Genomic DNA, 16534 nt, shown 5'->3' on the forward strand with positions numbered 1-16534 from the left:
TGTTGTAATGTCCGTCAACATTTGTTCATCCATTAACCTAACTCTAGTTGTGGAAAAAAGGTCTTTTTATTGCAGTTTTGTGTGATATACCATTGGTGCTATGCCCAAAGAATGACCTCTTGCAGCGCAAAAAACTTCTAATCAAAAAATGAGAGTTTTTCCATTTGGTAAATTTTTATGCGTAAGTTATATTCGCGCAATTTGAGGGTCAATGGAAAAGCGACTAGTGCAATGCTTGTGAATGCCCACCCTGAAACTCACATACCTGTGTTCTATCAGAAACACCTTTATCGGTCATGGCAACCCATACAAGGACCTAGAAGTGGTCAAACATACAGAAAAATATACGTGCACACACACAATGACACTGAATTGACCTGCATCTTACATGTGTGTTGTTCTGGTATGAAATGAACGGCAGTAAATGGGTGGAGGTAAGAGCCTGTAACTCAGGCCTGACGCATAAAAACTTAATCTAAGGTGAAAAGACTGCAGAGGGAGAGACAGAGGCTGAAGGCTGAATGTAAACAGCCAGCAGATATTCAAGTGTAGACAGCATTAGGCTTGAACACTGCAAAGGGAAAGCCACTATTTTCTTCCATTTTTTTTACTTTTTGTGCAGCTGTAGTCCACACCGAGCTACTGTTAGTAAAACCTTCCCTGTGCAAATACATCAGAATTAAAACAAAGTATTCATTTGTAGCAGGGAAGTAATTGGTAGAACCTAATTTATATAATGAAAATGTTCAATCTACAGCATTATAATGAGGATATACAGTGTGTTGGGTTACTTAGTTGAGCAAAGTGGTGAATGCAGCGTATATTAAGGTATATTATGCATATTATCGTCACCTATGAAATGCATTAGGTTTGATTATTAGAAAGATGGGGACATTTTCAGAATTGCATCACCTCATTTGATTGCAGGCTTAAAATCTAACATAGAGGCCAGGAGTTGGATCGGAAGACCACTTAAGGATTGATATAGGATGGGATGTACTTACAGCGGGCAAGTTTTTATCACCAGTGTCCTCGTTTTGGGCACTAACATACATTTTACAAGCCCATTTTGTTTGTCCACTATAGAAGAGTAAGTTTTAGACGCTGATTTCATAAGCCGCTTACGTCCTTGGAGTCTCAGCTTTTTGAGAAGCGAATAAACCTGGACCACAGGAGGGAATCTGGTCCATGCTTAGACCATGATGAGCTGCCAACATTTCAGAAAACCCTCCTCAACATTACAATACAGAGGAGAATCAATAACATACCCGACTCCAGCAGGGAGTCCTGGAGGTATTCAGTATACATTTATATTTGATGCACTCACTTGAGAAACCAAACAATGAATTAAGACTTACTTTTATTCATTTTTGAACTAGAATAACCTAAAAACTTGTGTTCTTTTTGAAGCCCCGGATACCAAACACTCAGTTTTGATCATCAAGCCCAACTAAACTTGTTTTTTTTTCTACTGTGTGTATCAAGTGAGCTCTGTGTTCACCTCATAAAAGAGATTATTGATGTGGTCCCTCAGGTGATAAGTAGTTGTTAGTGAACACCATTTCACATTGTGACTGTGTAAGTGGGGAATTGTGTTTTAACCGAGTACATGTAAGAATGAAAATAGCCTGTCTTCAATTTCCACATGGCTGCCTGTAGCCTGAGCATGAATTTGTTTAGTTTTTTTTTTCTTTTAACCCATTGTGTTGAATGACGGCGTTTGCATGGACATATTATGTTGTATCTACTCATCCTGCTCTCATTTCATGCTTATGGCACGAATTCCCATCTCATCATCACCCCCATTCTTTGCTGCCCTTATCAGTCTCAGTAATCAAATGCATTAGTATCAATATTGCATGGGGAAATGAGGTGAATTTGCAGCTCATCTTTGTTGAAGCGGGAGTCCTTGATAGCCACTGTCTGCCACCACTCAGTGGAAATTGTACCGCCATTTTTCCAATAATTACCAAAGCCTGAGCAATGCTTAATATGTTGATGGGCAGCTTTTGCAAGGTAAACACACTTTTACCTAAAAATATATATTCATTGCATATGGGTGAGGATAGGCCAGGGTTAAATGGATCACTGGCATGAGTTACAGATAATAACACTACATCTTAAAATTACGCTTTTGTCATTGCAATGCGTATTATTAATTTAAAGCTGTTTGAGAAAACATTTTGTCCACTAGAGGTCAGACTTTACCGTAAATGCAGCCATTAAATATTTTGTATTATTAATCTGTTATTGCCTCTGGAGTACATATTATCAATATATTCAAAAACACATTATGTACACTGAAATATAGTAATTTACTTTTGAAACATGAATAAACAGACCATCTCCTCTGGAAAAAAAAAATTAATAAACATAAATTTGTGCATAATGTGTTGCATTCACACCATAATCGTAACTATTATTAAGTGTTCAACATCAGACTAAACTACCAAGACTGCAGCAGATTAGTGTTAATATTTTCATCATCTTTATTTGTTTTAGAACAGAGGTCTCAAACATGCGGCCCAGGGGCCAAATCCGGCCCTCCAAAGGGTCCTGTCTGGCCCATGGGATGAATTTGTGAAATGCAAAAATTACACTGAAGATATTAATCATTTTAGTTCAGGTTCAACATACAGACCAATTGAAATCTCAAGTGGGTCAGATCAGTAAAATACTATCATAATAACCTATAAATACTCACAACTCCAAATTTTTCTCTTTCTAATTGTAAACATTTTCATGTCATTTTACTGTATTTACACTAAAACCAGCTATCCTTTCACAAAAACGCAAATAACCTGAACAAAAACCTTTTAACAGTGCAAGTTTACGAATATTCTGCCTGTTATTAAATGTTTTACGTATTTGTTAATCCACTGTGGTCTGTAAATTGTAATTTACATGTGCAAATGATAAACTGAGACATAATATTGTTAAAATTGGACTTAGTTTTTAATTTGTTCATGTTATTTACATTGTTTTAAAGGATAGTTGGTAGATGTAAACATTTTCATCTCATAATTTTCTTTTTTTCACTCTAAAACATAGAGGAAAGTTTGGAGTTGACATTATTTATATATTATTATGTTATTATTTCACTGGTCCGGCCCGCTTCAGATCAAATTTGGTTTAATTTAGCCCCTGAACTAAAATGAGTTTGACACCCTTGTTTTAGACGATTAGCACAATTTTTTCTAGAGGCACACAGTTAAGCAATGATAAGTTTGTATAATACTATACATAAATGCCATAAACTTACCTTGAGTTCTGTTAGAAATGAATAAGTTGTTGAAGTCTTCCTAGTGACATTGAAACCTGCAAAACCTGACCATTAGCAGTTTCCTCTTGATCACAGCCTATAATGTGAAAGCAGCAAGGGTAATGGTAAGGATTTATAAATCGATTGGCCTCTCTGCTTGCATTGCCAGAATGCTAAATACACAATCTTTCCTCTGCCCAATTCAGGCGAGAAAGTGATACATGCTTTTAGCAAGAGTTGACAGGTTTTCCCATGGAGGTGCTAATAGCAGGAGAAACATGCTGTGCTTATAGTGTTTTTCTTTTGACCTAAGAACTACTTCAGCAACATACCGGCATCTCCCCAACCGTATATGCTGCTGATTTTAAAATGTTTGCTCCAGTGAGTTTTTAGCACCACCTATCCCAAAGGAATTAATAATGAATACGCGTAGGCATGTATATCATTATGTCTATTTTCTGCCTTTTGTTTAAAGTTCACAGAAAAGCTGCATTTAGCTGCATATACAGTGTGGTTTAACAGTAGCCCACACATGGCTGTAGGTTATGTTTGGTGAAGCAGTCTGTAAACAACAATAGCTGTTGTAATTGTGTTATGAAATGTGTATAGAAACCCTGAAACCAGAGGTGGAGATAGACAGTTTTGTCCTGAGGGGAGTCCATAAATGATAACCCAGGCATCTTGTGAGTATGGCTACAGTAATTCCCTTCAGGCTTGGCACCTTCTACCTTCACCAATGTCACAATCTCACACAATAGCAACACCATTCAGAAGACTCATAGATTATTTGATACTTGCCTATTTTCCCATTGTGTTTTTGTATTACGTCACCTACTTTCCAGGCCAAGGTGAGAGGAAAAAAAAAACAAACAAAAAAAAACCAGAAGCAAGAACACACATGTTGGTCGTGTGTGTAGTGTATTGTGGTGAAAGATGAGCTGTGCTTCTGAAAGACACCCACTCTTGAGTGGAGTCACCACAAAAGACCCATTGTCGATTACTCTTTTTGTGTGTTTTTTTTTTTTTTTTTTGGAGTGTGTGTGAGCCACGTGTTTTTGAAGTTCTTGATGCTACCTATTTGATTATAGGTGTGTGTTCCAGGTCAGAGACCATAAGCTATACACTGCACTACAAATGTGCGTATTTTGGTTTAAACACTTACTTTTTTCAGTGCGCCTTCTGCCACATGTTGTTGTTTTCATCCACTCACTTCAACCTGTTTGTTTTTGTGCCCACACCTAGCCATAACTATCTATTTGTTACCGTAACCATGGTACCGGTTGTCATCCAGCTTTCTTATTTTAACCCTAACCATGATCTTTTTCCAACCAACTTATGTTTATGTCTGAATCAAACCCAACCTTAGTCATGGCATTGTCACATTCTAAAAGCAACAGTGATTTAGTAACTACTACTACTACTAGGGCTCCTGCGATGGGGCAGGTGTTCCGTCCCGGTGCGTTGAGCTGACCAGGTGAACCAGTGTTTTCCATTGCTGGCGGTCTTGTGCCAGCTGCTCTGATTGATTTGGTAAACAGTTATTTATTTATTTTTTTGTCAACTGTCCTGCAGCCTACCTTGACCATTTAGTGCAGTGTCGTCTGCTTCCTATAGGGGCACTTATCCACCTGATGGCGGTCGATTTTCCAATGACCTTAAAATTGCATGAATTTAACTTTTTTCTAATTTATCTGATGGAAAAATGTCAATTTCGCCAAAATGTTTCGAACATTTCGTTTTTCGATTCAAAGTTTTTTTTGCTGGCAAGAGGTGGTTTTTTGGGTGTAGCGCAAATGGTATATCACGCAAAACCGCAATGGAAAGACCTTTTTCTGCAACTAGAGTCACATGAAAAAACAAAACAAAACAGATGTTTACAGACATTGCAACAAGCGAAGAAGAAGAGTTTTAAAAAGAAACGTGGCACAGTATGTGTGGACACACCAGAAAACGCACAGACCACCCCTCTCCCTCTCTGCAAGAACTATGACATATCGTGAGATGGGTAGACAGGACTTTACTAGAATCACACATCAGAAGCCAAACACTCTTCAATGGAAACACCTACAAGTTGTCAAAATTGTAGACATGGTTTTTATTTTGCGGAAAATTGAAATGGAAACCTAACTACTGTCGTTTTCTTTTACTCCCTCTGTTGGTCACACAAATCCGTCACTGTTGATGTAAATATACAATCCAATACATTGGAGTCTTTGGCATAACTTCATAGCTCTTTATTCTAAATGCTCTATTGATAATTTTAGGTAATTTTGTTAGTTTAGTACTTAGTAGGTACAAATACTACATAGGCCTATAGCCCCTTTAAAAGTACATTCTTTCTCATGAGTTTTAAGTAGCTTGACATGGAGGAAATAATTATGGTAATTAGTGCGAATAGTGTCAGTATTAATAATGGTTATGAAGTTCTCATTGTTTTGTGAAATGCACGTACAATGATGCAGTTTGTAGCTCGTAAGTCAGTTAACAGAGAAAATATGAATATAATTTAATGGGTATTCTGTAAAAACAATATTTTAAGTGAAATCACACAGGTGTATTTAACCTCTATAGTTGTCTGTCACTTTGTTTTAGCCTGTGTGCTCCTGGTTCCCATCGCATCTGAATGATACTGTAACTGCCAGTCAGTTATTTTGAAGTACACTGAGTTTATATTTCAGACACTGACAATCTTGTCAAAAGCAGCAGGTGAAGATTTTATGAAATGTTCAGGGACGTTTGGAAAGTGGCTGTCTGACGGATCAAAACTGTAAACCAGCGTTTACAGAGTATTATCTGTTAACCTCTAGGTTGCTCATACAGAGGAGGTTCAGCTTTAGAGTGTTTATGACAAAGTACACATTGTCTGCACAGTTTGTACTATAGCGCCCTGTTAACCACCCAGTGTGCAGGTAATTAATCTCACTTCTGGAGAGTCATCCTTATGCCTCATGTGGGAGCTGCAACATAAGTAGTAAATGGAGGGCAGTTCGGTGTCTTGCTCAAGGACACAAAAACAAGGCAGATGCTTGCTGACACAGGAGTTGAACCCTGATCCTGTGATCCGGTCCCTCAGAGAATGGACAGTTTAAAGCTTTGTAGAAACAGTCAGTACCTCCTGTGGGATGTCTGTGAAACCTGTGAGGAACTTAAGCAAGGTATCTTTTACCTTGTTTTAGCGTAACTCACCTTTCGAAAGTTGTTGGAGATAATTTACCAACTGAATACTTGTTTCAGAAATGGACTAAAAAGAAAGAAATTAACTAGCTCATTACATTTGTGTCAAGGATCTCTCTTTTCACTTCCTTTGTCTCTTTATTTATGTCTTTTTAATTAAAGAGCATGTATTACCACGTATTGACTCTGTGCTGTGCTCAACATATCAATGAGGAAAAATGGTGTGTGTGTGTGTGCGTGCATGTGAGCGAATAGAGGCGTCTCCGGTCCCTTTGTGTAGCTTAGGGGATTAATGGCAATTTGACTAAAACAAAGAGACGGTGTCTGGAATATCATTGGGTGCCTGTGTAATTACAAGGCAATGTGATAAGCAAATAATGACAAGATCAGGCGATTAGGGGGAAAAAAAAGAAAGAAAACAGTGACTTCCCTGCTAATTAAGGTGTGTAAGATGCTGGTTATTAGATGTAGGGGTTACAGAGTATGGGGGTGTGTGACACTTTGCTTTGACTTGTGTCACTGGCCCCCCTAATTTCTTACTATTCATGTGTCAGCAGCAATGAAGGGTTGCAAAAGTGCAACAAAGCATGGGTTGTGGGCATGTTAAATATTGTTTAATTTAGCTCATTTTCACATATGAAATTAATGATAAAAAAACTGTAAAGAATACCAGGATGTCACAGTGTGTAAATACGCAGTAGTAGTAGTAGTTTGTTTATGTCAAGGGGTATCTGATGTTGTGTAAAATGTATGAATGTGTAAAGCTACAGGAGTTAATCGCAATGTTTTAAAAGGAATGTGAAGCATTTGGAGGACAAATGTCTAATATTTCCTATCTTTTTTTCTTCTGTCATCTTGCAGAGAACCAAGCCATCCTGCGTGAAGTCCCTAGCCCTCCCTACACAGTCGGGGCCTCGGGCTCTCCGACCAGGTCAAACATCAGTCCCACCCCACCCTTCCCTGCCCCCACTTCCCTTCTGGAGCCAGGATGGCCAACAGCGGTGCCCCTCGCCTCTCCTTGCCTCTCCTGCTGCCTGTCACCACTCTGCTGCTATCACTGCTGCTCACCGGCTCCCTAGCCTTATGTAAGTATTCACACACCTGCCATTCTTCACCTGACATCCTCTTATATTTCTTATGCAGCTCACATAATCTCCTCATGTCTTTTGCTCGCCGATGTGTGAGGGAGAAAATGCAGAAATGGAAGACAAATTAAGCAAGGTTCCTTTAGGTCACCTGAGAATTTTGGAAATAATTTGTTTTCTTCTACGGCTCTATTCAGGTTTTATCTCACTGATGCCCTATTTGCACTAACATGGATATTTATTTAAATGGATGTTCTGCCAGGAAGCACAGTAGTGCAGTGCTTAACACTGTTGTCTCACAGCAGTGAGATCCTGGGTTCGATCTCTTTGTGGCGTTTGCATGTTCTCCCCGTCTGTGTGGCTGTCTGGGTACTCCTGTTTCTTCCCAGTATCCAAAGACAGGCACTTAACAGGCTAATTGGTCAGTCTAAGTCACCCACAACAGTTAATTTGTATATGTCAGAATATATCCATTGTACCCTGCATTTACCCATTGGTTGCTGGGATAAGCTCCACCTCTCCCACAATTCTCTTGAGGACTAAGTGTTTTGGAAAATCAAAGAATGATATGTTCTTCCTCCAGTTTTTAAACAAATTCTGCTCATACGATGATGCAAAAGCAACTACAAGCTGATATAAACACATAGACAAACCATTGTTTCTGTTGGTCACCAGTGATAAAACTGGATGTACCAGACTCAGAGCAGCAACAAGAAGTTAAGTTAACATATTGTGCATGCACTTCAAAACCCTCGGCCTGACTAATCAGGCGCACTACTGCCCCCAGTGGCTTGACTTATCAGTGCATGGCAAAGTTTTTGGACAGATGGATGACCAACTGATGACAATACCCTGCGGCCAGTGTGGCCAAGGGTAATAGATTGAAGGTACCTCAAGTGTTGCTTCAGCTTGTAGAATTTTATTCTTTACATTATATGGATTTGGCCATAACGCCGGTCTGGTCTATCTCCCAAAGGTATTCATGTTGACCTCGATCTACTACAGGTCATACACTGTTTTATACACCTAGATTTGATGTTTCAGGTGCAGGTTCATCACACAAAGCAATAATAGACATGCTCAAAATGGACTGATGTCACTGTCTTCTAATCTCTCAGTTTTTCCTGTTCACAAGGAAGGTGTTTTAAAAAATCTTTATGAACCTAAATCTCAGTTTACGTGAGGATGAGAAGCCTGAATGCACAGAAGAATATATGTTTGCAAAATATCCATGTTACTGCAGACAAGGCATTAATGTGTAGCAGCACATTCAATTTGTTTGTTTTTACTTCTTGTTGAAAAGGTTTTTGACCGTAGCCAGAATCTCACCACAATGTCAGTAACCACTTATTATCAGAGAACGTGACATCTTTCATCTGCAGTTTTATTTTAGCCATTTAGTTGATACTTGGAAGATAAATGAGGATGTAGTGCATCACTGATTTTGTTGCATGAAACCAGGACTGGGGTGGAAGCTGTTGAAGGCTGCAACATCTCAGACGTCACACTTAATAATATGACAGAAATCAGCCTCACTGAGGCGACTTTAAGTCTCACATATTTCATTTGGAACAAAACATTTACCAGATAGACATATGAAGTCTGCCTGTATAATTCATCCTCCATTACAAAACAGATGAACGTTGGTAGTCTCTTATCCCACCCTGTCAACTCCTGCTTAGGATTTGTTCTGCACCATTTCTCCGTTAAGATGGGCTTAGGGCAGCATTAAGTAGACGAAACAAAGAGGAGGCTCTGCAGAGAAATAGAACAAGAGTGATGGTGATGTGGGGAGGTTCCCCTTGGGTTTCATTGTTTGTAAATCCCGTGTGTGTTTGAGAGAGTGTGTGGGTTAGTGTGTTGGTGTGTAAATTAAACAATATGTATAGAGACAACTGGTGTAAGGCCACAACTAAAATTACTGTCAATTAATTAAATTTTTTTTTTTGATCTATCAGTTAATTGTTTGGTGGTGAAATGGTTAAAAATGTCCTCCATTGCCTTGTTAGGAAACCATTCAATTTATTATCATTGAGGAGCAAAGAAACTTGAAAATGAATTCAGGAAGCTGGAATCAGGGAATTTCATCTTTTTCCCTTAAAATAGTTGAGAATTAAGTCATTATCATCGCCCTTAACCAGTGTTTGTTTATGGAGGTCTTTCCATCCAGATGCACATGTTATTTGTGTGCATGTTGTTTATGTTTGTTTACTTTATGTGTGCTCATGTGATTTTGCTGCAATAGCAAAAAGAAAAACCCACTGTATGCAAATGTGCCATAGTGTTTCTATATGTCAGTGGAAAAGCAGGAATGTGACATAATTTCATCTAAATTGGGCCTAATTTTCTCCTGCCTCCCCTGTGTGTGTGTGTGTCTTTTTCATTATGCAGTACACTTGCACACATATAAAAAAGGATAGAGTAATAGAGAACGATAAACTAATATAGAATAATAGAGCAATAAGAATAAATTCCAATCATAAAACAAACCGTGATGCATTTACATGTAGATGTTTGTTGTAAAGGGAGTTTGTACATTAAAAAATTTGGCAGACTTTTAAGCTTTTAGCTGACTGTAGAGAGATGGCTGGATATGAACAGGATGAGAGAGGGACACTAAAATGCAATAAAAGTCCCTGACTGAACTTGAGCAGGAAACTTTTAAGGCTGATATTCATTTATATAGCAGTAATGGAACAGATTTGCATTAAAGGGCTTAACGTAGGAAGAACAGATGATCAATAATATGCACCATAACGGCACAAATCAGAAAAGTCAGAGGTATGAGGTGCAAACCAGAATAAGTCTCCTTTAACCCTTAGGGGACCGAATCACATGACACTTTCAACACTTTGTAGCATCGGAAGTCGGTCACGTAGACCACTGGAGTCAATTGCATTTTAAAGTGCGGACTTGAAACTTTTATTTGACGTTGATAGAGCAAATACAACCAGAGACATGACGTTTTAAAACCGGAGCAAACAAGCGATATAGCGTTATTATAGCGATATAAAGCAAGCATTATATTTCTTACCATATCTTCGTAATTTTTTGTCCTTTTTCAAAATGGAAAAGAAAACCAGAGAAAACGCCTATGTAAAGATATGCTTTTGTGTAAAATATTTGTGTATAGTTTTAATTTATTACAATTTTGATTTTATATACCTAATATTTGGAACCAATATTCACTTTTATAGTCTTCGAAAAGGTTCGTTAAGCATATTTGTGTTATTCATGCAATAAATTATCTACATTTTTCAAATCGGATTTTATATTTTTGGTGTGTTTTTTGTCCTTTTGTGTTGATATAGTAGGTTAAAGTGAAAAAAATAATAGGCAGATGAGATAGATGAAGTTATGCTGGAAAAAAAATAAAAAGATGTAGTAAACGTTTCTTTATATAGTATATAAAGGTAAAATCAAAAGTACTCAAAAACAGCCAAAATAGGCTCAGACCCCTAAGGGTTAAAACCACTAGATTCCCAATCAACTTCTGTTTACACAATATTATTAAGCCACGCACTTGACCTCCTTTCCGTCTTTTGGTCTATTGGTGCCAGTGGTTAGTTTTACTGAATGTTACCATGGCAACAAAGGTTTTAGTTGTTTTTGAGAGCAGCAGTCCCGCCTCCTTCAGTTGTGCCCCATGGGACCTAACGTGGTCAGTGGTATAGAGACAGATAATTTACTGATCCTCTTTGAATTATGCATGTTTGTCAACTGAAAAGATAATTTTGGAAGTCAAGAAAGCAGTTTGTGGAATTTGGCAGACCATGACTGTCAGGAAATAAAATAATATCTAAAATCTACAGTCATATGTGTAAATGGTGGCATAATTCAAAGGGGTCAAAACATTAGTTGTCTTTCAGCTAGGGGTGTGTATTGGCAAGAATCTGGCGATACAATGCAAATCACAATACTAGGATCACAATATGATATATCACAATATATGATATGGTTAAAAAGGTCATTTTTTGTTTGTTTCTTTTTTTTGCCTTGAAGAATTGAATTACACCAGAAATATGCACAAATACTAAACATATTTTTATTTGATCAGAACAGGATCTAATGCTGTATCACAAAATGTTCCTGTGTTAAAACTTAAACGATGTTTTATAGACATTACAGTTTAATATCATGCTCAAATGTTCATATTCTATTAGTTCATAACTAACATCATAACATTATTTTTGTGCAATCCCAACAAAGGAACTACCATTATTTAATAAAAGACTGTTAAATAATAATAAATAAAATATAAACAAAAAACAAAAATGAACCTCCACAATATCTGCATTTGAATAATTACCTAAAAATATCAATACAGTACTTCTTAATGTCGATACAGTATTGTGAAATGAAATATTGCAGTATATTGCAGAACTGATATTTTCTTACACCCCTACTTCTGGCTGTTTATAGTTTTTCTGAAGTTCTCTATTCATCACTTAGTGCCACTGGCTAGTTTGTTTAAAGTATAAAGCCTATGTTTTTTGTTAAGCTACATTATAAGATAATCTGGAGTTCACCCAAAAATAAATAAATAAATAAATAAAAACAGGCGTATCTAGAATAAATATTTCTAGATTTGTTTTCAGAAATGGATAGGCATTGATATTATTTATTTGTGGGGGGTAAAAGTTCCCCTCATCTCAGTATCTGACTTTCAGTGAGTGTACTCTTGGTAGTTTTGTAATATGAGGAGGTGTTGAGTTTCCTCATGTTGAAACACAGATGTCTATTTCTGATTGCATAGTTGTTTGAGTGTCTTGAAACATAATTTGAGTGTCTTTCAGCTCAGCTGGCTGAAAATGTCTAAAATTGCACTTCTACAGATGTCAAACAGACGTCTTTGTTCTTTTTGTTCTTGGCTGTAGACAGTCACGCTATCATTTCCAGGGAGAAAATCAAATCAAAGTAAAGGTGCTAAAAGTCCCTACCCTTATTATACTGCATATCAGCCCAATATGTCGCATGTCCCCATTTTGAATTCATTTGTCCAGGACTCTGTTTGCTCACCCTGGTTTAAATAACATTCACAGTAGTCTGCTTCATCTTTTATGGAGATTAGCTTTCCTCCGTCTTCCTTTCTCTAACACACAGAGTCGTACAAACACACACACACAGCAGGGTTTTCTCCCCATCTGTCAGTATCTGCCAGTCTTTGCTCTGCCTGTGGATATGATCTCTGTTTTTGTCAAACTCTCTCGGTCTGTTTTATTTTCTTATGAACTTATTTATACCTCCTCCTGGCATTATATTACACACACATACACACACTTTTTGGGGGCCACACAGCTTTGCCCCACCATTAAATATAATATATGCACACGCTCGCAGACTGCCTTCCTTGATTGTCTTTTACACCCACTTGTGCAACCTCACACCGACACATCCAACACCCAAACATACAACCCAGTGGTGTAGTTGTCCAATTATATCTTCTCCCACCTGCTGGACTGAGAGAATTAGTTGTGGAAAGACACCAACCCCCACCTGGTATCAACACTTTGTGCCTTTCTTACACACAAACACACACACACACACACAATGCACACCCACACCAACCTTTTTGCAGAAAAGCCCAGCTGAAAGCATGATGTCATCCCTCCCTCCCTTTGTCGCTCTCGCTGCCTTCCATCCCTTTCCATTTGTGCTCATAAATCACAGTGAGAAGTAGACATTTTTAATCAAAAGAGAAAGAAAGATGGCTCAATAAATCGCGCCACCCCAACCGTAATAATGCTTGGCTCCATGTTTGTGCGTGTATGTCTATATTTGTCTGCATGAATTTGTGTGGAGGTTCATGCAAGTGTGTGTGAATGCTGAATTTTACTAATATGTGGAGTGTAACCTAGGCTTTGTGAAAGGCATCTATATAGTACACTGAACAAGTTCCAGATATACAGTATATGATTTGTTATGGCACAGCTGTAAAACATTATAATATTGTTGTACATTTACTTTATGAGACAAAAAAACAAAGAAATTGACTTTACATGTAATATTCATATTTTTGCTCAAAGGCCTATCCTACAAATATATGCAATGTAGACTCCCAGACAACACAAACATGATAAATATGGAAATTAATATTTAGTCAAGCCAACAAAACTGTCTTGTACTGAAACTGACAAACAAACAGTGACAATACACTTATAATAAACAAATGATACAAAGCAAGCAGCATTATAAATAAGGGATTTACTGCCAGCTCTAGAATTCATCAAGTTATAAAAAACTAAACAATTGCCAAAGCGTAAAAGAAAGTGAAAATCTAAACAAAATGTGTTGCATTTACTATAAAATGGTTGTGTGCCAACATCACCGATGAAAATTTCCAAGAGAACATTTTATCACCATAATTCAGTTTTAATACATGTATGAATTACATCTTTTAATGTTAGACTTGTGACTTATGCGATATGTAATAAACTAAGTCAATTTGCACTGAAAAGTACTGGAAACCTTGTGGCAGGAACTACCCACAGGGGACCAGCCTCATAAATTGCTGTCCTTTTTTTCTGTTTACATTCACATCTCCAGTAGGAATCATTATGCGATGTAATGTGGCTGACAGTTGGTATAACAACGACTCACACATGGACCATGATGCTTTGCTGTAGATTGAACTACCAACATCATACAACGTTGTTCAAATGAGTGCAAGCTTAGAAACTGTACAGCAGTGTATGGGTGCATGATTTACTTTTTTTTTTTTTTTTTTTTTTAAAGTTGGAAACGATTACATTTTCTATTCATGGACAAATTAATTTGTTTTCTCAACAGTGGAATCCTTTTTTCTCTACTGTCAAAAACAGTGTCCTGCTGTCTCCTGTGTCCTTTCGATGGAGAAATTTGCTGTTAGTATGCATTATGTTAACTCTTAGTCAGTCCTGAGCATTGTAAAGAGGAGTTGATAATATTATTTATTTTATTGTTGTTTTTTGTTGTTGTGTTTTTTTTTCTCTTTTTTTGTGTTTAATAGGTCTGTAGGTTTGTTGTATATATTTTTTTGCATTGTGTCTGTGTGGTTCCGTATGTCTAAGTATATGTTTATGTAAATGTAGAATTTAAAAAAAAAAAAAAAAAAAAAAAAGAAATTGTACAGCAGTAAAATGGAACATACATATGAATACAGCAGTGAATGAAACAAACACAAGAGCTATCAGTAAAACACTTGTGGAGGCCATGTACTGCACAGTGACCAGCTCTAGGTTTTATAGAATAAACAGGCTGCATTTGGCAGTGAAAACTATTCTTGACGGTAGCTGCTTACCTCTTCTTTTACTGCTGTCAGTAAGTATTTTTTTTGTATGTTGTCCAAGAAGGAATGACTTTGTGCACCCCAGTCAGTGCCCACTGGTATCATTAGTTAATGCTTATACTTATTTTTCAGTGTGATCTTGTTTCATTTTTGAGATCTTTTCAGATTCAGATAACTTTATTTATCCCCTATGGGCAATTCAGTTTGCAGACATGGGTCGCAGCAGGACAGGACATTAGACACACATTCCACCATCCAGTACACTCAGATCTGTCAATGAACAGGACAGCTGAAGGGTCCAGCCATGCAGTGCAACAGTGACAAAGTGCAAAAGTAACAATAAATAGATAAAATACATTTAAAACCTAAAAACAACACATGTAAATGGACAGCGTACCCTATACTACACATTACACACTGTCACTGGTATTTAAAAGCCTGATGGCAGAAGGAATAAAAGAATTGGCCTAACTGTTAGTTTTCCTGCTGCCTGTTTTTTTTGCAATCCTGTTCCAGCTTCTTCATGTTTTCAGAGATGCTTCATGTTATGGTGAGCAGCTTTTAATAGTTTGGTTTAACATTTCTAAATCTCATTGTAAATCCTTATTCATATATAGGCTCAATAAAGCCTGGATTTCACTCTTGGCCTCTTTCTCCATATTTTGCTCCATTTTGTGGCTAATGTCTGCTTCACTTTTTAGTATGAGGATATAAAAACATGACACTTTGAAGTTTCTTTCAATCAGCTAACTCTTCTGGATGTGCATTTGGACGAATCATTATATCATTTTTACTTCTTGCACCATAAAGCACTGACGCTAAGACCAGAGCTAAAAAAAAAGCATTCTAAGAACTAAATTAAATCTTTTTTCCTTTAGTGTAAATGCAATCAAATCAATAAAACCTATAGTGGCTATGAACCATATCGCTGTATTTTTACTCTAACACTAACAATAATCATCTAACATTTTCATTTTCTACCATTGTTTAACCCTAAAATTTGTTTTCCATATCCTTGTTGCCTACATCCGCTCGTTATTATGTACATGCTAACTTCATCAGTGGTACTGAGTCATTTCTCTTGCGGTCTCTTGAGGCGTTAATCCATCAAACCCCTGACATGGGACGGTTTGACCAATGACATGTGGTCGTTCAGATTGAAGGAGCTTCTGAGATAATGCATAGTGTACACTGTTAAAACTATCTACCAGAACTGCTGTTTCCTAAATTAACTCAAACAAACCTCACCCCCAACAGCCCAGAAAGTTTTTTTTTTTTAACAGTTTCTATCGTAATTTAGGCCATGGCCACATGTATTCAAATTTGGCTTTAAAACCCACATGGGGATGGCTATTACTTCTGTCAGTTGTGTTCTGCTCGGCTCCCTTTTGAGAATTGATAAAGGTGCTGCAAAGAAGCAATATTTCTTTTATAGACGAGAGCCTTGTCCTATTTTTCCATTATTATTCCCCATAATGATTCCAATTTTAACAAACCTAAGTTCATATTTTCCGTACTGCTCAGAGAAATCCATATCCTGCTATTTCATTTAGTTCCAATATACTGACTTCTCTAAATTAAGTGACACTCTTGTATTATTTGTTTGTATTTCGGATTATATTTTTGGAAAAGGAGTGAGGGTTATTTGTCAGCATGTTTCCTGGCCTTCCACCTCTTCTTTACTTTTTTCTGCTTTTTTTTTTCTTTTTGGCCTTTTGGAGTCCACAACAGTACTATTTCTTGGTG

General features: G+C 37.2%; 1 protein-coding gene across 1 annotated transcript in view; it reads left to right on the plus strand.

The window, feature by feature from the left end:
- Positions 1-16534, plus strand: part of ptprsa (protein tyrosine phosphatase receptor type Sa) — a 317356-nt gene that overhangs the window by 132097 nt on the left and 168725 nt on the right. The window contains 1 exon segment of the mRNA XM_030131459.1: positions 7298-7521. Coding sequence (XP_029987319.1) covers positions 7425-7521 — 97 coding nt within the window. The 5' untranslated portion in view covers positions 7298-7424.

The sequence above is a fragment of the Sphaeramia orbicularis genome, chromosome 4 (genome assembly GCF_902148855.1).
Source record: "Sphaeramia orbicularis chromosome 4, fSphaOr1.1, whole genome shotgun sequence".
NCBI lineage: Eukaryota > Metazoa > Chordata > Actinopteri > Kurtiformes > Apogonidae > Sphaeramia > Sphaeramia orbicularis.